The sequence below is a fragment of the Canis lupus genome, chromosome 17 (assembly GCF_003254725.2).
Source record: "Canis lupus dingo isolate Sandy chromosome 17, ASM325472v2, whole genome shotgun sequence".
NCBI classification, from domain to species: domain Eukaryota; kingdom Metazoa; phylum Chordata; class Mammalia; order Carnivora; family Canidae; genus Canis; species Canis lupus.
Genome location: NC_064259.1, coordinates 25,419,361 through 25,442,944, shown reverse-complemented (window position 1 = coordinate 25,442,944; position 23,584 = coordinate 25,419,361). Strand labels below are relative to the sequence as shown.

The window sequence follows — 23,584 nt, the reverse complement described above, 5'->3', positions numbered from 1 at the left end:
ATTCTTCAATTCTGTCACTGTAGTATGAAAGCATCCAGATAACAGAGAGAGGAATGAATAACTGTGTACCATCTTATAAAATTAGGCACTAAACTGAGTTTAGTCCATAGGCTGTAATTTGCCAGTTCTTGAGTAGATAAATCAAAACTATGAATTAATAATTATTAGAGGTGAGTGATAATCCATTATACTCTTCTATCTGGAATATGTTAGAAATTTTCTATAAGTTAGAAAAAAATCTAGAACACATTTTTAAGATTATTGATCTATTTCCATCCACATTTAAAGTTTCACTGAACACACATTTCAAATACATCTCATTCCAGTTATACAATTCATTAATTGATACCTAGAAGTTGTAAACGGTCCTTGGCCATAACCAAATTAGTCATCATTTTAGCTTGAAGGCGTCTAGCTCTTTCATACTGTTCACCTAGAATAAAGGGGAAAAAAATTAAAACATCTGTGTTTCCCTACTAATATTACTTCAAGATAAAATATTATACCAACTAATCTCATAGAGAGTCATAGTCTTTTCCTTTTTAAAAATTTATTTATTTGAGAAAGAGAGAGAGAGAGTATGCACGTGCAAGCAAAGGGGCAGAGGGAAAGGAAGAGAAGCAGACTCTCCACTGAGTGCAGAGCCTGATACATGGCTCAATCTCACAATCCTGAGATCAAGACTTGAGCTGAAATCAGGAGTCAGATGTTTAACCAACTGAGCCACCCAAGTGCCTTGGGAATCATGGTCTTTTAATTTTTTTTTTTTTTTTTGAATCATGGTCTTTATAAAGAAATTAGTATATTTTAAAAAATCAGTTACAGGAGTGTACCTGAGTGGCTCAGCTGGTTAAGCAAATGCCTTTGGCTCAGGTAATGATCCTGGAATCCTAGGATCAAGCCCTGAATTGGGCTCCCTGCTCAGCAGGGAGTCTGCTTCTCCTTTTCCTTCTACCCCTTCCTCCTGACCATGTACTCTCTCTCTCTGCTCGCTCTCTCAAATGAATAAAATCTTTTAAAAAATTAATAAATAAAAATAACAGTTACAGTTTCTTATGATGATTTCAGATCTATTGTGGTATTTCATGGATTTCACATGTCATTTCATGGATTTTCAGAAATATTTTTTCTCTACATTAAAAAAAATTATCTGAAATTGAGATATGTGTGTGTGTGTTTAAGAGAGAGGGGTGGGCAGCCCGGGTGGCTCAGCGGTTTAGTGCCACCTTCAGCCCGGGGCGTGATCCTGGGTACCCGGGATCGAGTCCCACATTGAGCCCCCTGCATAGTGCCTGCTTCTCCCTCTGGCTATGTCTCTGTCTCTCTCTGTCTCTTTCTTGAACAAAAAAATGTTTAAAAGAGAGAGAGAGAGAGAGAGAGAGGTAGAAGGAGAAAGAGAACCTTAAGCAGGCTCCATACCCAGCGTAGAGCCTGTTGTGGGACTCAATCTTCCAACCCTGAGATCATGACCTGAGCCCAAATCAAGAATTGGACGCTTAACTGACTGAGCCATCCAGGAGCCTCAAGAGATGTATTTTACAACCAGTACCAACTTACTAAAGCTATCAGCCAAATTGCACTCATACCACAGTTTGTCATTTCCTGTGCAGGAACATATTTGGTCCTTGATACTGCAATTATAGCTATGTCTAAATAGAATGAAGACAGTACATGCAATAAAGTAAAAGTTAAATTCCAAGTGACAAGAAAAGAAGGTATCATAGGTTGACATTGTTTTTTCTCTTGATGGTACAAAGGTATGTTCGATTCAATGAGATACTATTTTTCTTAACAAATTTTTCTTCTAGTTCTTCTTCCATGGAATTGACAAATAACAGCAAATACATTATGTACATAATTCATAAAGTCATGCTCATAAATTCATGGAAAGACTCAAAGGCCTAACCTCCCATATGTATTTGTTCTATTCTGCTCTCTTTTGTGCAGGACATCAGCACCTAGAGAAGCACTCAAAATAAAAAGAGGAGAAAAAAAAAACCTGACAAATGTTAGACACACTGTAATTATTAGAGATTAGCTGATGCAAGTAATAGAGTCAGCCAACCAGACAACAAACAACCACTGGGTAGACTGATCCATAAGGCTAAGATTCTCAGCCTACATATTATTTTTTCTTCTGAATTTATTTTAGCATGATAAACTGAAACACTCTGTTTAATAGTGGTGCCCACATACTACACAATAATCACAGCATAATATTTAAAATTTCAGGCTCCAAAGGCAGATTGCTTGGGTTCAAAGCCTGACTCCATCTACCACATGCTAGCTATGAGCCCTTAGGCAAGTTACTGAACTTCTTCATACTTAAGATTATTTATGTGAAAAATAAGAATAACAGCAGCAGCCTCAGAGTGTGGTAAAAATTGCAAAAGATAACACCCATGAAGTATACACAATGATGTTTGGGCACACACCACAGTGTGCAATAAATAATACCTATATATTTAAAGATAATATTAGACTCTAATTTTTAATTTTAGGTGATAAGAAAGTAAAGATGAGAAATGACTGCTTAGGTTTCAAAAAGCCAAGTATGAATCAAAGTAAGACATTTATAGTTCATATTCTAATATGCAGTCAAGCATTACCCACAAACAGAAAAGGGAGTCTAATTAACTATGCCTTCCTTTTTGACAATGAGGGAAGGACCAGGTTCAAAACAGAGCTAAAAATGAGGCTAACCATCAACAAAAGCGGGTCAGAGAAGACACAGGTAATATACTGGACTGTTACAGTTAATCAAGCTGAAGCACAGCTGGTTATAAATTAGATTTCAGCATAGGTAATAAAACATTAATTGTAAATCTATAAATGTTAATAATAACATTTGAAAAAAAATAACATTTGAAAAATCTGTCAAATACTTTTAGAAAGGTAGCTATATCTGAAATTAGGGCCATCATGTGAATATAATTTGGGATGCCTATGAAACAAATGTAAATATAATCTTACCTTGTCCTGTAACTATGACAGCTATTCCTTTTTCTAGTTCTTCAATACCTTTCTTATACCATTCCACAGCTTGCTCTTTTTGTCCTGCTTTAAAATAGAAATAAAAAAAAAAAAAAAAAAAAAAAAAAAAATAAAATAGAAATAATTATTTGTATATATATTATACGTTATATACTAGAATATACTAAACATTCCCCAAGTAATGCTGTTATTAGATAATACGTGAAAAAGCAGGTTGTGACCATATATATCTGAGAAATATTACTATATGACTTCTTAAACCTTTAGCATCCTAATGTACATATGAATTTCCAAGAGGGGGGTATAGACTTCAATGTTTCTCAAAATTTTAGGGCTGTGAGTCCTTTGCTTGCCATCTCATGATATTGATGCTTATAATCACTGAAATACTATACTATGGAAAGAAATTTTAATTAGGGAGAATATATTTTAAATAAATGGTTTTCAAAATCCATACTATTAGAATATATAAGCATGATTTCAATAATGGGGGAAAAAAGCACTGTTTCATCCAATAGTATTGAAATCTGATGTAATTTGTTCATTGTTGGGTGCCTACTTTCAGGCGTTAGTTTTTATTTAACAAATGACTGCATCATGAGAACTGATACATGAGATTACAAGTATGGCATTTAGTAACACATCCATTTTCTTTGAAACAAATGACTGGTTTATAACATTAATTCTTGATCCGAGTTAAAAAGGATCTAAGAATTCAGCAAATCAAAATGTGTGTAGGATATTTCTTTTTTTTAAGATTTTATTTTCAATTAGTACACATTTATCTGCCAAGGAACTAGACATTCTTTTTTCTTCTTTTTTTTTTTTTGAGAGAGAGCTTGCACACATGTGGGGGGAGGGAGGGATGGCAGAGGGGGAGGGAGAAAAAGAGGTGGGGGAGAGAGAGAGAATATGAATGAATCTTAAGCAGGTTCCACACCCAGAAGAAGCCTGACATGGGGTTCAATCAAGAGTTGGACACTTAACTGAGTCACCCATGTGCCTCTGTAAAGTGAGAACAATCATATGCAACTCTCAGTTTTTGAAAAATAATTTCTTAGTCCTTAGAATCTGCAAAAGCCTAAGAAGCACAGAGATATAGTAAAGGTGGAAATCATCTATTAGAATCAGCTTTTCTTTCCCAACTTATATTCCTATTTAATCAAACAAAAATTCCAATGTCATTCCTTAATATCATTTGAAATTTCAAAGCCAATCAATTATCATGACTCCTTTGATTAAGAGAGATGAAGTCTTACTATAACTACCACACAAAACAACTAAAAAGTGCTGTCCCCTTGTGAGTGTACCTACCCCTTCCTTCATTCCCCAAATAAATCACTAGCTATATTTAGCCCTGGGATGAGGTAATTTCTTACTTATTATAGTGCCATTAGTATTTCACAGTTTCTTTTTTTTAAATTTTTATTTATCATTTATGATAGTCACAGAGAGAGAGAGAGAGAGGCAGAGACACAGGCAGAGGGAGAAGCAGGCTCCATGCACCGGGAGCCTGACATGGGATTCGATCCTGGGTCTCCAGGATCGCGCCCTGGGCCAAAGGCAGGCGCCAAACCGCTGCGCCACCCAGGGATCCCTATTTCACAGTTTCTGAGCCAGAATAAGTGTTCAAGAAGTACTTGATAATGAAACATGAAGAAATTATTAAGAATATGTTATATGTCAATTCAAACTATTTGGATGCTTATTTTCCTATATATTAAAAAAAATCTGCTTATGTGTATTTTTAGTTTTTTAATTTGAGAAAAGGGGGAAAATTACAGAAAAGAGTAAAATAGCATTTGCATTCTGAGCGATGGTAACTGATAACAATGTCAAATTTGCTTAAATTTGTTTTAAAATAAATTACAATCTAACAGATACAAAAGTTTCTTTTTTATGCCTCTTCCCATTCTAATGCTCCTTTCTAGAAACCACTGTAATATATTCAGTGTGTATCTTTCTAGTATATGTTTTTCTGCTGTTTCTATTGTATTTGTATTATTTTAAAATTATGTACTGCTTCTGAGATCTATGTTACTATGTTGAGGATCTAGTTCCCTCATTTTGATTTCTATATAGTATCCTTTATCATCCTACAATTTATTCAACTATTTTTCTATTAAAACATATTTAGGTTGTTTCCAGTTTTCTTTTTTTTCTTTTTTTTTTTTTAAGATTTTATTTATTTATTCATGAGAGACACAGAGAGAGAGGCAGAGACACAGACAGAGGGAGAAGCAGGCTCCATGCAGGGAGCCTGATGTGGGACTTGATCCCGGGACCCCAGGATCATGCCCTGGGCTGAAGGCAGCGCTAAACTGCTGAGCCACCCAGGCTGCCCTGTTTCCAGATTCTATTTCAAATAATGCTGCAATAAACATGCTTGTACCTGTCGTCCTACATACATGTGCCAATTTCTCTAGGGTATATGTCTTAAGAGGTAGAGTTAATGAGTCATAGCTTATCTCCATTCACTAGAAATGAAGAAACTACTTTTTGAGAGTGCTTGTACCAATTTCCACTCCTAATAGCAGTCAATGACAGTTCTCACTGGCAATACCCCAAAAAATGCTTTAAGGAGTTCTAGTACATTACTGTAAGCAAATTAAATGACTAATTACAAATAAAATCACCTGCTTGGGGCACCTGGGTACCTCAGTGGGTTAAGCATCTGCCTCCAAGTTTCAGCTCAGGTCATTCATGATTTTAGGGTCATGAGATCAAGCTTCACACTCGGCTCCGCACATAAGATTCTCTCTCTCCCTCTCCTGCCCCTCCCCCCTTCTGCTTGAGTGTGTAGAGACATACATATGCACACGTCTATCCATGCTCTCTCTAAAAATAAATAAATAAATTCACATGCTCAATAATTACTCAATTACCTCACATTCTTGATAAGAGGTAGCTGATTTGCTGCATTATTTGAATCTCACAAGTTGGTACGATGATAGAAAATGCAAAAATAATTCCTACAAAACTTACAAGTACAAGACTACTGGAGAAAGGATAGACATATAGGTCAGTAGAACAGAAGAGAAAGTCCAAAAATAGGCCCACACATATAACACTGATTGACTTTGACAAGAATGACAACGCAATTCAATGAAGAAAGAACAGCCTCTTCAAAAAATGATGCTAGAATAATGGCCAAAAAAATAAAACAAAACTTCACACAACACAGAAAAAATTAATTTGAAATGGATCACAGACCTAAATGTAAAACCTAAAACTACATAATTTTTAGAAGAAAACAGACAAAATTCTTCATGATCTTGGCTTAGGCAGAGATTTAGAATAGAATCTAAAAATCACAAACCTTAAGAGGATATAACTGATAAACTAGACTCCATTAAAATGAAAAGCTCCTGCTCTTCAAAAGACAGAGTTAGACATGAAAACACAAGCCACAAACTGGGAGAAAATATTTGCAAAACAATCTGTCTAATAAGGACACATAACCAGAATATATAAAGAACTCTTAAAATACAACGATTAAAAAAACAATTCATTAAAAATAGTGGGCAAAAAATTGGATAATGTATACTTTACAAAAGAAAGATGAATGGCAAATAAGCACAAGAAAAGATGTTCAACATCATCAGCTGTTAGGAACTACAAAATTAAAATCACAAAATACCACTAAGTACCTAATTTAAAATTGAAAAAAATTATGACATCAACTATACTCAAAAATTTCTTAAAGCACTTAAAATTGTAAGATAAAATATAAATGGACCTTACTTATGTTTCCAAGTGTGAATATAAAATGGTAGAGCCACATTAAAAAGAGTTTGGTAGGGACGCCTGAGTGGCTCAGGAGTTGAGGACCTGCCTTGGGCTCAAGGTATGATCCTGAAGTCCCAGGATTGAGTACCATATTGGGCTCCCCACGGGGAGCCTGCTACTCCCTCTCCCTATGTCTCTGCCTCTCTCTGTGTCCCTCATGAATAAGTAAATAAATGGTTCTTTAAAAAAAAAAAATTTGGTAGTTTCTTATGATATTTATCTTATGGCCCAGCAATCTTTTCTTCTATGTATTTACCCAAAGAAATGAAAGCATCAAAGATTAGTACATGAATGTTTATAGTGCTTTATTTGTACAAGCTAAAAAATAGAAACAACCCAGATGTCCATCATTTAGTGAATGCATTAACAAACTGTGGCATATCCATAGACAGCATATTACTCAGCAATAAAAAGGAACAAACTACTGGTCAATGTAGGAACATGGATGAATCTCAAAATGATTCCACTTATATAATACTCAGTGAAGACAAAACTATAGGAACAGATCAGATTTCCAGGGGCTAATGAGAAGGCAAGGGGATTGATTACAAAGGAGCTTTTGGGGTGATTAAACATTCAGTTTATCAATTGTTGTCATGGTTACCCAACTGTCAAAACTCATTGAACTACACACTCATAAAAGGTTAAATTTTACTCAATGTAAAATATACCTCAATAAATCTGACTTAAAAAGTGCAATACTTCCAACATTTATGTATAAGGATATTCACTGTGGCATGGAATATAACACCAGAACTATAATTTTCATTACAAGAGTAAAATTAGAAGACAAAAAGCTGAAAATTATTTTTAAAACGTCTGTTTGAAGGGATCAAAGAGTTTTCAAAACAGTGAAAATTACCCAAATTTGGAAAGGAACCATTTCACATTCATTAGGATGGTTATTTTCAAAAATTTCCAAAATATGAAAGGAAAAAAAGCCAACAGAGGTGGGCCTGGTATTTGGGGCGCTTTTCTACTTGAAGCAACTGCCAATTCTGAAGGCAAAAGTGGCCAAGAAACTAAGCAGAGCTTTCAGCAGACTCACAGAACTGAGTCTACAAAATGTGAATTTCAGGGCATGCCCAGAAGTAGTGGCAAAGATTCCAGGGTTTTGGTTGGGACTCTCCATTACTAGGCCAGCCTGCACAAGGGCTGGAAACCATACTCACATCACTTCAATACCTTAAGGTAAAGGAAGCTATAGTCCTCCCTGTCCACTTATCATCCTTTTGACTAAATTACAGCAGAAAAATCAAACCTTCCAATGGTCCCCAGCACACAAAAGGCCCTCAGTTCTTAGTTTCCCTTACACATTTTTCATACCTCTATAGCCCCAAATAACACTCAAAACTCCAACCAGGCTATATTAAATCAAAAGAAGATTGAAGAGGCAGAAATTTAGGGGCACCTGGGTGGCTCAGTGGTTGAGCATCTGCCTTTGGCTCAGGTCATGATCCCAGGATCTTGGGATCAAGCCCTGCATTGGGCTCCCTGTGGGGAATCTGCTTCTCCCTCTGCCTGTGTCTCTGCCTCTCTCTGTGTCTTTCATGAATAAATACATAAAATCTTAAAAAAAAAAAAAAGAAAAAGAAATTTACATTCACTGTTGTACTTGACATTACTAGCTGATAATCTGAACTACAAGTGAACTACATAATTTAAGGCAAACAATGGCCCAAAGGTCAAATACTGTCAGCTACCTGTTTTTGTACATAAAACTTTACTGGAGGGGTCCCTAGTGGCTCAGTTGGTTAAGCATCGGCTCTTGATTTAGGGTCAGGTCATGATCTTGGGATCCTGAGATTGAGACTGGTGTCAGGCTCTGCACTCAGCACACAGGATTCTTTCCCTCTTCTTCTCCTTCCCACTCTGCCCCTTCTCCTACTCGCAAATGTGCGCACACTCTCTCTCAAATAAGTAAATAAAATCTTCAAAAAAACTTTACTGGATCACATCTACTGTATCAGATTTTGAGCACTCAGAAAGCTTAAAATATTGTGACAGGGAGCTTAAATGGCCCAAAAGAAAAATCAAAGCCAACACAAAAACTGACAAAGGACTTAGGCATTTTTCAAAGAAGATATGGAAATGGTCCATAAGTGAAAAAATGCTCATCATAAATCATTAGAGAAATGCAAATCAAAACCACGATAAGGGGCAGCCCCGGTGGCGCAGCGGTTTAGCACCGCCTGCAGCCCAGGGTGTGATCCTGGAGACCCGGGATCGAGTCCCACATTAGGCTCCCTGCATGGTGCCTGCTTCTCCCTCTGCCTGTGTCACTGCCTCTCTCTCTCTAGCTGTGTCTCTATGAATAAATAAAATCTTAAAAAAAAAAAACCACGATGAGGCACTGCTTCACATCTATTAGGAAGACTATTATTTTAAAAACCTGGAAACTAACAAATGTGAGTAAGTGGAAACCCTCATGCACTGGTGGTGGGAAAGTACAAATAGTACAACTGATGTGGAAAAGTTTGGCAGTCCCTCAAAAAGTTAAACATGCAATTACCATATAATCCAGCAATTCTACTCCTGGGTAGATACTCAAAAGTAGTGAAAGCAGGGAAGCAAACAGATACCTATATACCAGCATTCACAGTAGCGTTATTCACAATAGATGGAAACAACCCAAATGTCCATCAATAGACAAATGGTTAAACAAAATGTGGTACATACATATAGTGGAATATCATTCAGCCTTAAAAAGCAATGAAATCTGCTACAAGACTGCTGAACCTTGAAAACATTATGCTAAGTGAGACAAGTCAGATACAAAAATATTGTAGGACTCCATTTAGTTAAGGTACCTGGAACAGGCAAATTCATAGATACAGAAAAGTAGAACAGAAATTATCAGGGACTGAGGAAGGGGATGATGGAGAAAGGGAGATGGGTGGGCAGTTATTGTTTAACGGGTATAAGTTTCTATTTGGAATGATAAAAAGTTCTAGAAATGGATAATGGTGATGGTTGCATGACATTGGGAATGTATTTAATACCACTGAATTGCACGCTTAAAATGAATAAAAGGACAAATTTTATGTTATCTATGCTTTACAGTAAAAAAAAATTACTAACTGGCCCATTATAAGCAATTTGCTGACAGCAATGAAAATGAAAAAACTGTACCACGTGAAACATCACAGAATCTGACAAGCATATACTGAGCAAAAAAGGCCATATACAAAATGAACACATACTGTATGATTTCATTTGTAAAGCTGAAGATCAGGCAAAACGGATTTATAGTGTTAGAATTAGGATTTGTAGATACCTTTGCCAAGGATGGAGAAAGGTAGTAAGTGGAAGAGAGCATGACAAAGGCAGGCTTCTGGAATAATATTCTATCTCTTGACCTGGTGGGGTTTCAAACTGCTTTGTTCCTTTTGAAAATTCATTAAGCAATATAGTAACTGTGCACTTTATGTATAATTTAATCAAAGTTTACCTAAAAACTCAAAAAACAAAAAACAGAAGGGGAAGATAAAGTATATGGAAATGGAAAGAGTTCCAATACATTAAGGAAAATAGTTACAGATCAGTTTGTATGTAACATTTTTCCCCTCTCATAAATATATAGGCAGACAAAGTCAGGTAACTTATTAGTAATCATCTCCCTAGGATAAGATTAAAGAGGACTTTTACTTTCTATATTTGTTCATGATTTTAATTTTTTAAAAAGATTTATGTATTTTAGAGACAGAATGAGTACTTATACAAGAGGCAGAAAGAGTGAGTGAGAAATCTCAAGCAGACTCCGTGCTGAGCACAAAGCCACAGAGCCCAACCCAGGGCTCAATCCAATCCCAATATCATGACGTGAGCTTGATAAGGGTTGAACACTTAATCAACTGAACCACCAGGCGCCCCCATTATTTTAATTTTTGAGTATGTGCTATTGTATAAGCAACAGAAATACTAATGATACCTATCTTTAAGTAGAGGTAAGTATAATAGACTAAGTTATGAATTATCTACTGCATCTTTTTTTTTTTTTTTTTTTTTTTTTTTTATTTTTTTTTTTTTTTTTTTTTTTACTGCATCTTTTCATTCAGATAGTTAATAGTACCACACTGCCATGAGAAGGGTCAAAAGAGTAGTTTGGGGTGGAGAGAAGTTACGTGTTTTAAGTTACAAAATGTGGACTTAAGTCCTTGCTCATCATTTAATAGCTAGCAGTATGACTTTGAGAAAGTCAGTTAATCTCTTTGAACTTTAGTCTCCTGACCTAAAAACAAGATGACATTTCTTTTACCTAACCCTGAATTGTGGCAAAAATCAAATGAAATAGGGTATGTGACAATACTTTAAACAATAAAGAGGCATATAAACAGTACTTCTACTATCTTTATCATACTTACTACATTTGTTTGCTAATTTAAATCATTCTACTCCTAAACTGCATGCACAGTTCTATGTTTGTGATTTTTCCTCATTTAAGTTCTATAAAACCACTGCTTTTACTTATCTAGTCCTTCTTAAGTATTTACCTACAAATAATTCCAGAGAATATATTCATTTTCCTACAAAATTTTCTGCTAGCAACTTGCAAGTGTCACTATTAGCAGAATAACAGGTATCTTTAAAAATCCTACAATGGGGCACCTGGGTGGCTCAGTTGGTTAAGAATCTGCCTTTGGCTCAGGTCATGATCCTGGGGTCCTGTGATTGAGCCCCACGTCAGGCTCCCTGCTCAGTGGGTAATCTGCTTCTCCTCCCTCTGTCCCTCCTCCTGTTCATGCTCATTCTCTCTCAAATAAATATAATCTTTAAAAAAATCCTATAATAGATTTTACTGTGTGCTAAACCCAAATAAACCAAAGGGATCATAAAGCATCAGCGAATAGCCCCCAGATTAATTCTCTCATAGTTCACTATTATAGAAAGGATATTTTCTACTGTGTTTTAACTCAGCAAAAAGGTCACATTTGCGTTTACTTTCCAACATCAAAGTGTATTTCTGAAATAAAGACTTACTATCTCATTTAATTGGGAAGGTTCTAAATCCCATGTAAAGAAATCATTTCAGTTTTGGACATTTTCTTTAAACCTTAAGAATATCAATTAATTTATCTTCCTTAAAGTTTTTTGTATTTACTATAGGTAGTAGGTAATTTTAATTTTCTTCTATGTATTTTCTCTATTTTCCAAATTCTCTGAGAGGCTTGCATTACTTTCATATATGAGTACAAAATTATTACTTTTATCTCTTTTACAATAAAAAACTAGGATACTAGGTGAGCTTAGGGGGAGACTTCCATCTGTTTTTATCCTGAACGAAGGGTCACAATTAGCAAAAAATATTTTTATATTATTCTAGATAATTATCCTTCTTCTTCAAATTTCATTTACACTGCTGTAAGTATACCTAAAAAGGGTAACAGAAATCAAGTATCAAGGTTTAGCAGTATTCTAATCTAACTTCCAGGGGTTATAGTCTTAAAGGGATTGTTGAATTAATAACACTAGTCCCATTTTCTGAAGACCTACTATGTGCAGGCACTGAGTATTTTACAAACATTGACTCAGTGTAGTAAGTAACTTGCCCAAGATCTTGAATAGTCAGAATTCAAATATCATTTTGGATACTAGGCACCACAATTTAAAAAGGATAAAATTAGACTCTCAAAGCTGAGAAAGAGAAAAGCAGTCCCTGACATCCAGGAGCTGGCCTAGTACTATCAGAAAGGCATTGGTATAACTAGGGGCTGACCTGGCATTACTGCTAGGCCTGGTGTTCTGTTGAACATAAACAATCTCACAGAATATCAAAATCGGATAAGGTCACTCTGTAATATCGTGATGGATCAAGACAAAAAAAAAAAAAAAAGACCACTCCAACATCATGTCTAAACACAAACAAAACATGAATATATAGATTTTAAAGATTTTATTTATTTATTCATGAGACACAGAGAGAGAGGCAGAGACACAGGCAGATGGAGAAGAAGGCTTGCTGCATGGAGCCTGATGTGGGACTCAATCCTGGGACTCCGGGATCACGCCCTGAGCTGAAGGTAGATGCTCAACCACTGAGCTACCCAGATGTCTCAATCAAAACATGAATATTGTCCAAGCCATGAAATACCAAGTATCTCCTCTTCAGACTAATGAGTGCTTCTCAATCAATTATAGCTTTAGACTCATTCTAGTCTTCCCTCTCTCTAGATCACATTTAAGATACTTATTCATAGAATACCCCCACTTCATGACAGCACCCAATGCAGAGTAAAACCGATTCCTTAAATCCTCCTCAAAAATCACCTAATACAAGGCCAATCCTATAAGATATTTCCAGCACCCTTATCCTGAGATGCCACTGTTACCACAGTGTGCATTCTCCCTGCTTCAATAATAAATCCCTCCCCCCAAAAAAATAATAATAAATTCCACTTGCTCTGGGGCACCTGGGTGGCTCCAGGGTTTGAATGTCTGCCTTCGGCTCAGGTTATGATCCTGGGATCAGGTTCTGCATCAGGGTCCCTGCAGGGAGCCTGCTTCTCCCTCTGCCTGTGTCTCTGCCTCTCTCTCATGAATACATAAAATCTTAAAAAAAAAAAAAAAATCCCACTTGTTCAACTACAGGTGTGTATGTTCTAGTGACAGTTGACTGAAAGACATTGACAAAGACCACTTAAGAATAGCAGTTAATTCTCTCCTCTATTATAGCATAAAATATTTGCAGACGAGCTGGATTATATACGTGAATACATGAATAAGTTTAGCATGTCTATCCTATACCTTCATAGCTGTAAAACATGGTCTCTAGGGTAATCATAGATTTTAATTATTTTTCTTTCCTCATCTACTAGAGTGAACTGCTGAGATGTGTGTTCCAAGTTTTATTCTATAGGATGTCTAGTGTGAGTAAAGAGGGAAAAAAAATGCTACAATAGCACATTAATATGTGTGCTGGTATTATATAGCTCAAGGAGCATTATAGGTCAAAAAAGAGGAAAACTAGTAGAAAAATAGAGAATCTATACTTTGCCAGAAGTCAAAAAGCCAACTACTATTGAGTGGTGCAGAAGAACTATGATAGTGAAAAAGAGGCAGGAAGGGTTAGAGAAGATCCTTTATCAAATAATTTAATATCCATTTACTGATTGCCTATTTCTTAACTGTCACCAGGATGATGAACAATAATCTTAGGAATCTAGTTACCTGTTTGTGGGGTTTAACTGTAGTCTACATTAGGAAAATATAAATCGTTCACCATACACAAAGATAAACTCAAAATGGATGAAAGATCTAAATGTGAGACAAGATTCCATCAAAATCCTAGAGAAGAACACAGGCAACACCCTTTTTGAACTCGGCCATAGTAACTTCTTGCAAGATACATCCACGAAGGCAAAAGAAACAAAAGCAAAAATGAACTATTGGGACTTCATCAAGATAAGAAGCTTTTGCACAGCAAAGGATACAGTCAACAAAACTCAAAGACAACCTACAGAATGGGAGAGGATATTTGCAAATGACATATCAGATAAAGGGCTAGTTTCCAAGATCTATAAAGAACTTATCAAACTCAACACCAAAGAAACAAACAATCCAATCATGAAATGGGCAAAAGACATGAAGAGAAATCTCACAGAGGAAGACATAGACATGGCCAACATGCACATGAGAAAATGCTCTGCATCACTTGCCATCAGGGAAATACAAATCAAAACCACAATGAGATACCACCTCACACCAGTGAGAATGGGGAAAATTAACAAGGCAGGAAACAACAAATGTTGGAGAGGATGCAGAGAAAAGGGAACCCTCTTACACTGTTGGTGGGAATGTGAACTGGTGCAGCCACTCTGGAAAACTGTGTGGAGGTTCCTCAAACAGTTAAAAATAGACCTGCCCTACGACCCAGCAATTGCACTGTTGGGGATTTACCCCAAAGATACAAATGCAATGAAACGCCGGGACACCTGCACCCCGATGTTTCTAGCAGCAATGGCCACGATAGCCAAACTGTGGAAGGAGCCTCGGTGTCCAAAGAAAGATGAATGGATAAAGAAGATGTGGTTTATGTATACAATGGAATATTACTCAGCTATTAGAAATGACAAATACCCACCATTTGCTTCAACGTGGATGGAACTGGAGGGTATTATGCTGAGTGAAGTAAGCCAGTCGGAGAAGGACAAACATTATATGGTCTCATTCATTTGGGGAATATAAATAATAGTGAAAGGGAATATAAGGGAAGGGGGAAGAAATGTGTGGGAAATATCAGAAAGGGAGACAGAACGTAAAGACTGCTAACTCTGGGAAACGAACTAGGGGTGGTAGAAGGGGAGGAGGGCGGGGGGTGGGAGTGAATGGGTGATGGGCACTGGGGGTTATTCTGTATGTTAGTAAATTGAACACCAATAAAAAATAAATTAAAAAAAAAAGGAAAAATATAAATCGCAATTAAAAAAAAAAACAGCTAAAACAGAGCAAGGGATAAAGTTCCTAACAGTGGTTGCCTTTTGTCTCTTTAATGTAAATGCCACTAAATATTCTTGAAGAGAAATGAGAAATAAAAGGTACTGTTATTCTTTTGGAAAAGAGAGACATCACATGGAAAAGAGTGATATCATCCATCAGAATTCTTTCCTTGCTGTAATCATTAGCAGAATCATTAGGCCCAAGAAAACTGTCTGAAATCAATCCTTTAAAATGATGACCGGTTTTTAGGGTTAAAAGAAAGTATACCAAATCTGACTTTTTAAATGTATTATTGATTTATTTGAGATAGAGTGAGAGACAATATGTGTACCAGCGGGGGCTGGGAGGGGTACAAGGTGAAGCAGGCTCATCAATGAGCAGGGAGGCCAATGTGGGGCTCAATCCCAAAACCCTGGGATCACGACCTGAGCCAAAGGCAGACACTCAACCAACTGAGCCACACAGGTGCCCCTGAATCTGACATTTGTGACCTCTATTCTCTATCCTCACCTTCTGAAAATCTAGTTAGGCAAGGGATCTTGTGTTTTAAATAGGGCAAGGTTGAATTACACGTGAACACAAAATTATATGACAATTTTTTAAAAGCCTAGTGTTTTAAATACAAACTGACTAGGAATAAATATAAAAGGATTCTATTTAGACAATTTCTGTCCTTGATGCCAGGTTCTTCAGCCCTACAATATCCTGAGAAACCAGCTCTCTCTCTTTCATACAACATACTGGGCCCTTACTGTCAAGTTCTACATACTCCTGGTAATCAAACCACACCTAGAAAACCTGCACCACTGTATTACCCAAGAGATCTCAGGCTTGTCTTATTGCAGGAGCCATGCCAAACATGTTAGGTCATGTTCTGGTTAATCCAAAGACCCACTATAACAACCTCCTCTTTTCCCCCAAGTATTCCAAGGGGCCCAGTATTAGCATTACAAAACAGAGAACCTGCTTAGTATGAAGCAAAAAGTATAAAATTATGAGTGGTATAATTTTCCGTTCACTTAAACTCTGTTCCTGGCTCTGCTAATTTGAGTTCACTCTTTAAATTTCAGTTTCTCCATACACATAATGGATATAAAAAGTTATCAGTTTTCCAAGGATGTTCAACAATTAAAGAAAACATCCAAAAAATTACTTAACTCTTTGAAAAAAAATGAGATACATAATATACATGAAAACATACATCACATAGCAAATGCTGTCTTATTTCAATGGAGAGTAAGTTTTTCTACAGTAGCATCTAGAATGAAGAGAGCTGTGCAAATAAACTAGTATCCAGTAATTGCTTGTTTTAATGAATAGAACTCGAATATCCCTACATTAGGTAAATAGAATTTGCTGTGTTATCATTCTCTACTTCAAATAGTTTGGTTTCGGACAAATTTAAGCCTTTATGAAAATTCAGTATCAAGGCCACCTAGAGAGCTCAGTTAGTTAAGTAGCTGCCTTTGGCTCAAGATCCTGGGATCCTGGGATTCAGCAGCATCAGCATAGGGGCTCCCTGCTCAGTGGGGAGCCTGCTTCCCTCTCTCCATTTGCCACTCCCCCTGCTCACACTCTCTCAAATAAAATCTTATAAAAAAAAAAAAAAGAAAATTCAGTATCAAAACTGAGTATACCATAAGAATAAAATACAAAATAAACAGTTATCCTATAAGCCACGTTTATACACTACTTTATTGAAATAAGATTTAATTTGGCCTTTATTACTTCAAGGCAACAAATGTTTTAATTATTTAACACCACAACAGTATGAAATATCCCACTTCACTTGATGAAATAAGGGGGCTCTCAGTGTATTCAGAAGTCAAGTCAAGTTGCTAAGAGAATGGTAGTGCATGATCTTACTGGCCCCTTGATGGTTTAACACAAAGTTAGAAAACTTTAAGACTACTTTAAAGACAATTATTTCTATTCGTTCATATATATCTTGACGCAGTGCGAAAGGAGAATAAAATTCTCTTATTCTTCTACATTGTCAATAATGGCTGAGAGATAAACTCTAAATATGAACTCTTGCAACTATTGGATTAAGGCTAAAGTACAAAAATTGGAATATTCTAAAGGAAAAATATGAGATAGAAAAGAAGACAATATAAATCTAGCTTTAATTCATTTTTAAAATAAAATGAATCTTTAATTAGTTTCAGCATATAACACCTCAGCTGTAAAACTCATTCTAAAAATTATCATAATTCCAATGTCTACTTTAGAAGCTAAAGTATACATAAAGCAAATAACTTTGAAAAGAAACATCAGTAGAAAGAGGTTGAAGTATGTGGTCCATGGATTGCTGAAAATATTTATATTTTTAAAATATTTTATTTATTTTTAAGATTTCTTTATTTATTCATTCATGAGAGACACACAGAGAGAGAGAGAGAGAGAGAGAGAGAGAGGAAGAGATACAAGCAGAGGGAGAAGCAGGCTCCACGCAGGGAACCCAATGTGGCACTTGATCCCGGGACTCCAGGATCACGCTCTGAGCCAAAGGCAGACGCTACACCACTGAGCCACCCAGGCATCCCTTAAAAAATATTTTAGAGGAATTAAATATAATAGATGTAGGCATATATGTGATACTCTAAGATAAGTCATAAGTATGAAACCCAAGGCCTGAATTATACTTTTTTATTTATCTATTCATTTGTCAGAGACAGAGAGACAGGGAGAGTGGGTGCTCACAAGCAAGGGGAGCAGCAAGCTCCCTGCTGAGCAAGGAGCCTGATGTGGGACTTGATCCCAGGACCCTGGGATCATGGCCTGAGCTAAAGGCAGACACTTAACCTAGGGACACCTAGGTGTTCCCTGAATTCTACTTTTGTCATTTATCTCTAATTACAGAACTGATTTCTCCTTAAATCTCAGAGCCTTGGGTCTTTTTTTAAATACCTTTTAATACTGTGGTTTTCCTTGCCCTCTCTTATCTCACCTCCGAACTGCCATCATTCAGTGTTAAATAAAATTTCCTTGTGTTTTCTTGCATTCTCTTCCTTAAATATTACAATGAACCTATCTTAAACATAAACCCTTTATTCCAAAACATCTTTTGATTTAGATCAATAAACTTCTGAGGACTCTACTGTAATTGGATAGTGCAATAAAACAGTGCTTCTCTAGGAAGGGATGATGGTACTCTTCTTCATCCTCACCAAGGATCCTTGGATGTTCTAAGAGGTGGTACAGAACGAAGCAGGCAACAAAACACTTCCTTCCACAAACACATGGTATTCTTTTCTTGCCTTTTTTTTTTTTAAATAAACATTTTATTTATTTATTCAAGACAGACAGACAGACAGACATAGGCAGAAGGAGAAGCCAGCTCCATTCAGGGAGCCTGATGTGGGACTCCAACCCCACCCCCCACACACACTCCAGGATCACAACCTGAGCCAAAGGCAGATGCTCAACCACTGAGCCCACGTGGTATTCTTTTCTTAAATAGAACTCCTTCCTGGAATTCTTTTTTTTAATAAGGATTTTATTTTTCTTTTAAGTAATCTCCGGGATGCCTGGGATCGAGTCCCGTATCGGGCTCCTTGTGGAGAGCCTCCTTTTCTCTCTGCCTGTGTCTCTGCCTCTCTCTCTCTGTGTGTGTCTCTCATGAATAAATAAATAAAATCTTTTAAAAAATAATGAAAGTAAAAAAACATAAAATAAAATAATGAAAGTAATCTCCACACACAACATGGGGCTTGAACTCAAAACCCCCAGATCAAGCGTTGCATGCTCCACTGAGTCATGCATGTGTCCCTTCCAGAACTCTCTTAACCTCCCCTGTCCTTACAATTAAAACCATGAATGCTTGCCTCTTTCCTTATATCATACTTCTCAGTCCTAAGTTCCACAAAGGAAACAGGTTTCCAAAAAGCAAGCTCTAGAACAGTTTCTGCAGTTGACAGTAATGAGAGATACTACAAATGAACTGCAGACTGCTTTTTTTTTTTTTTTTTCTAATTGACAATGCAAGTTGTATCACACCTCAACTAGGTGTGTTACAAAAATGTTCTTTGGTAGTTACAGGAAAAAGAAAATCTCAGCATACTGGAGGCAGGGATGAAAGGAGGGATTTTCAAAATGTTAAGACTCCTTCTAACTTCAGTTCTCATCTTCCATTAAAAAAATGTTCATTAGCAATTAGCATAGGTTTGGATTGACCTGCTTTAATCTTTTGAGCCTCAGTTTGTTCATCCGTAAAATACTGAAACCAACAGTACCTTCACCTCACAGGGTAACTGCGCGGATTAAATAGGTAACACACACAAAGCTAACAGTAGAGTGTGGTGCACTGAGTGACTTAAAAACGTTAGTTTAAAAGAAATCTGAAGAATATGGTATTCTTGCCTTCATTCAGAAACATAAATCTTAAAAAATAAACCTACAAATCCTTGTTTCAAATTTTATTGTGAAATGCTATATTTTTCCTGTTCATTTATCTAACATTTCGATTTAAGAAACTTGGGAGGCTCCCTCGGAATACTGATTTAGATGAAAGCACATCTAACGGGCAAAAGTTTCATGTTCAAAGAGAACTTTATAAAGAAAACACCTAGGAGTCCTATTGATAAAACGACAGTCATGAAACTTAAAAAAAATAATAATAATAATAATGCCCATTTTAGCTGTAATCATATGCAGCTGTTCCTTTCAAAATTAAGTCACCGTTTGTTCTTTTTTTTTTTTTTTTTTTCTTTTTTTCCTGACACTACAGTAGTCTGCTTTCGTGAAAAGCCTCCAAGACACAGCTTCTCCGACCCCAAACCCTTCTGGGAGCCACACAGCGTCTCCAGCGCTGGAAGGGTCACTCTAGGGCAACTGTCACTGTCAGTAGCACGACCGGCCGCCTCCGGGGGACTCCGGGGGACTCGGGTCGTGCAGAAGTGGAGGGGAAGGCTGGTGTCTGAAGCCAGGTGGCCAGCGAGGGCGCCTGAAAGGGAAGAGGTCTGGCCGAGACCTGGGGAGGAGGACGAGGGTCTGGCCGGTGGGGCCGCCTCCCGGGGGGGGGGGGGGCGTCAATTCCGGGGATGCACGCCCGCGCCCGCAGGAGGGGACGCAGGTGTCGCCCCCCCCCCCCGCCCCCCCGCACTTACCTTTCTCGTCCTCATCGATGCGCAGGGCAACGGAGATGTACTCGAAGGCCTGCTTGTGGAAGGCTCGGACGCGCTCGGCCTCCCCGCCCGGCACCGGCGCGGGGGGCGAGGCCGAGGCCGGCGCCGGCGCGGCCCGGGAGCTCCTCTTGGCAGCCATGAGGGCGCGGGAGAAGCGCTGGCAGAGCCACACGAAGAGGAGCCCCAGGTGGAAGGCGACCAGACGCAGCAGCGCGAAGCCTAGGAACAGCGGGTAGGAGAAGTAGTACAGGTTCCGCTTATGCGGAGACTCGGGCGGGGGGGCCGGCCTGGGGGCGGGACGCGCGGGCGCCAGGCAGGGGGGCGGAGGCCTGGGAGGCACCGGGCTGCTGCCGCTGCTGCCGCTGCTGCCGCCGCCGCCGCCGGAGCCTTTCTTCTTCCCTCGTCCACCCGGAGAACTCATTCACAGCTCCCACTGCCGCCGCCGCCATAACCCGCCTCCCGCAGACCGACGGCGACCAAGGACGGCGGCGGCCACTGGGACGGCGAGGGCCACAGACGCCCGCGCGCCCGCCGGGCCCAGGAGCTCGGCACCTCCACGCGCTGCCCGCCGGCCCCGCCCCTTTCTCCTCGCTCGGCCAGGAGCACAACCCCTTTCCTCCTCCTGCGGTCGGCGGCTCCTGCCCCTCCCGCTCTGCGTCCCCTCAGCCTCCTGGTAGCTCCGAGCGGTGGCCGCGCACGCGCACGCGCACGCCTGCCCATGGCTTTCGCCGGCGCGCGCGCGCACGCCGCCCTCTTTGTTGACCGAGCTCCTACTGCGCGTGTGCGGCTCGCGCCCCTCGCGCCCCTTCGCTGCGGAACTACAATTCCCAACGTCCAGTTCGGCTACGTGGTCCTCGGGATCCGTCGCTCTACGGGTAGCGGCGTCGCCGGGAGCCGCTCGGCAGAGGGGACCTCGGCCACCCGCTCTCGGCGGGGACAGCTGCGCCTTGGGGTCGCGCTTGCCTGGTTCTCAGGGCTCCCGGCTCGCGGTGTCATCGCTCTTACAGTCCATTCACCATTTTCTGCCCGTCTCCCGCAAAGGATGATTCATCTGACTTCCATCTCCTGAAGTAATGGGTACCATGAAAATAATTTCGATCGTCTATCAAGAGGAAAATGATTAAACGGATTTTGGAACGACCATATGGAACTGCGTGGAGCATTTAAAAAGAACGAGGCGGATCTACATGTACTAATAAAGAAAGGCGTCCTCGAGATATTAAGTGAAAACAGAATATTACAAACCAGTGTGATCTCCTACTTTGTATGAAAAAGAGTAAATGGAAAGAAAAAAAGTCACCAGTACCAATCTGGGGATTGTTATCCGACAGGGAAGCAATTGGAGACACAACGTTAAGATCGCCGAAGACAAAAATAATTAGCTCAGTGGAATGAAGTGAATGCTTCTACACGTTTATTTAGTACAGGTTTAGAGGCCCATTTTGAAGAATTAATTCGTTTGAATAGGGGCATTCCTAGGTTTTGCACAGTAAACATCCCACAGTTTACTGAAGAATCCAAAATGGGCCTCATTTTTTTTTTTTTTTTTTTTTTTGTTTTTGTTTTTAGCCTACTGGCTGTCCCTTCCTTTGGGGAACTACCACTCACCTCTGCTGCCTCTGTATCAATGAGCTGTGAGCACTGAACCCAATCTCGCAGATCCCGGAGGTGGAAACATGAGGTTAATATACTCTCCAAGAAACTGGAATTTTGGATGGACACAAACACACACACACACACACACACTCAGTAGGAACTGAGTGCTCTAAGGAGCTATCAGTTCATCTCATTAAGATCCCCAGCGCTGCCAGGTTCCTGGACTGGTCACTTGATAGTGTAACCTATCCAATAAACTATTCAGTTCTGTTTCTCTATTTCTATTTCTCTCCCTTTCTCCATCTACCGACCTTTTTTCCCCCCTCTCTTCTTTTTACTTAGTTAACCATCGCTTTTTGTTCCCTAAAACTAGAATCCTAACTGACATAAAGTTCCCATTGTTTACAGAGTGAGGTTTGCAAATGCTTCATGCCAGCTTCTGATAATCGCCATATTCTGGCCACGACTTTATCTAATTTTTCCCCACCACTACTTCTCTGCAAACATAAGTTATTGCGAAAATGACCTACCCCTCCTCCAAATGCTCCCCACCCCCTTTCCTGCCTCTGGGTTTCTGTCAATTCTTCCTTCTGATAATGTCCTCTCTGTTTCACATCTGATTAATTTCAATTCCTGAGTTCTCTCTTTTGAATCCCATAGTACTTTTTGTTCTTGTTATGTGAAATCTGTATTTATATATATGTCATGTAAACAAGATGTATATAACTTATATGTATAAAGAAAAATGATGAAACAGCATCTGGTTTAAGAGAAAGTAAATGTAACCTGTTCCTTGAAGCACTTTGTGAGCTCCTTCCTAATCTCAATCTCATTTCTCCCTCCCTAGAGGAAGCCACTGTCCTGAATTTTGTACTCATTGTTCCTTTGCTTTTCATTTTAGTTTTGCAATGTACATGTGCCATATATTTCTAAACAATAAATTGTATAGTTTTGCCTGGTTTTACCTTATGCAAATGCAACATGTATTCTTAATTAGCTTTTTTCTGCTCGATAGTCAAGTGTTTGCAGTAACTCCTTGTTGATTTGTATAGCTATAGTACATTTATTTTAACTGCTATGTAGTATTCTACTACTTGAATTTAAAACAATTTATTTTACCATTCTACTGTTGGTGGATATTTAGTTTGGTGCCAGTTTTGTTTTTGTTTTTCCTTAAATAACTATTTAATTTCACCAGGACACATTCAAAGTAGAGCGGCTCTGGAGTCACACTGGTTGCATTTAAATCCCTGCTCTACCATTTTCTCTGATCTTGGACTATGGAGTGACTCAGCTTTCACATCTATTACATAATAGCAGAGTAGTAGGTAGTGCCTGGAGTAAAGTTACTGCTCGGTATTTTTCGATTGAAGAATGGTTCTCTCACGTATACACATATACTATAATCCACTAAAATGAGTTGCTATCAAATTTCCAAGCATTTGTTGCTCTTTCCTAGGACCACAGTTATCCTCAGGTCATTTTTCTTTCCCTTTATTTTATTTATTTATTTATTTTCTTTCCCTTTAGAATTGCTTCTCCTCCTACTTCCAATGTCAAAATCCTTCATGGCTTAACTGTAATGTTATTTTCTTTGGGAGGAGGGCAGCAGAGCAAGGTTTACTGAATGATAGCAAAGCAAT

The 23,584-nt window shown here is 38.6% G+C and overlaps 1 protein-coding gene across 4 annotated transcripts in view; it reads right to left on the bottom strand.

The window, feature by feature from the left end:
• Positions 1-20,766, bottom strand: part of SPAST (spastin) — a 54,934-nt gene extending 34,168 nt beyond the window's left edge. For 2 of the 4 annotated variants that reach the window (XM_025454233.3, XM_025454236.3), the window contains exons 1-3: positions 20,328-20,766; positions 2,974-3,060; positions 350-433 (exon numbers count right to left, since the gene is read on the bottom strand). In XM_025454233.3, the coding sequence (XP_025310018.1) occupies positions 350-433; positions 2,974-3,060; positions 20,328-20,766 (610 nt within the window). The remainder of the gene's footprint in view (positions 1-349; positions 434-2,973; positions 3,061-20,327) is intronic. The other 2 variants (XM_025454235.3, XM_025454237.3) reach the window with 1 other exon arrangement.
• Positions 20,767-23,584: the final 2,818 nt, after the last annotated feature.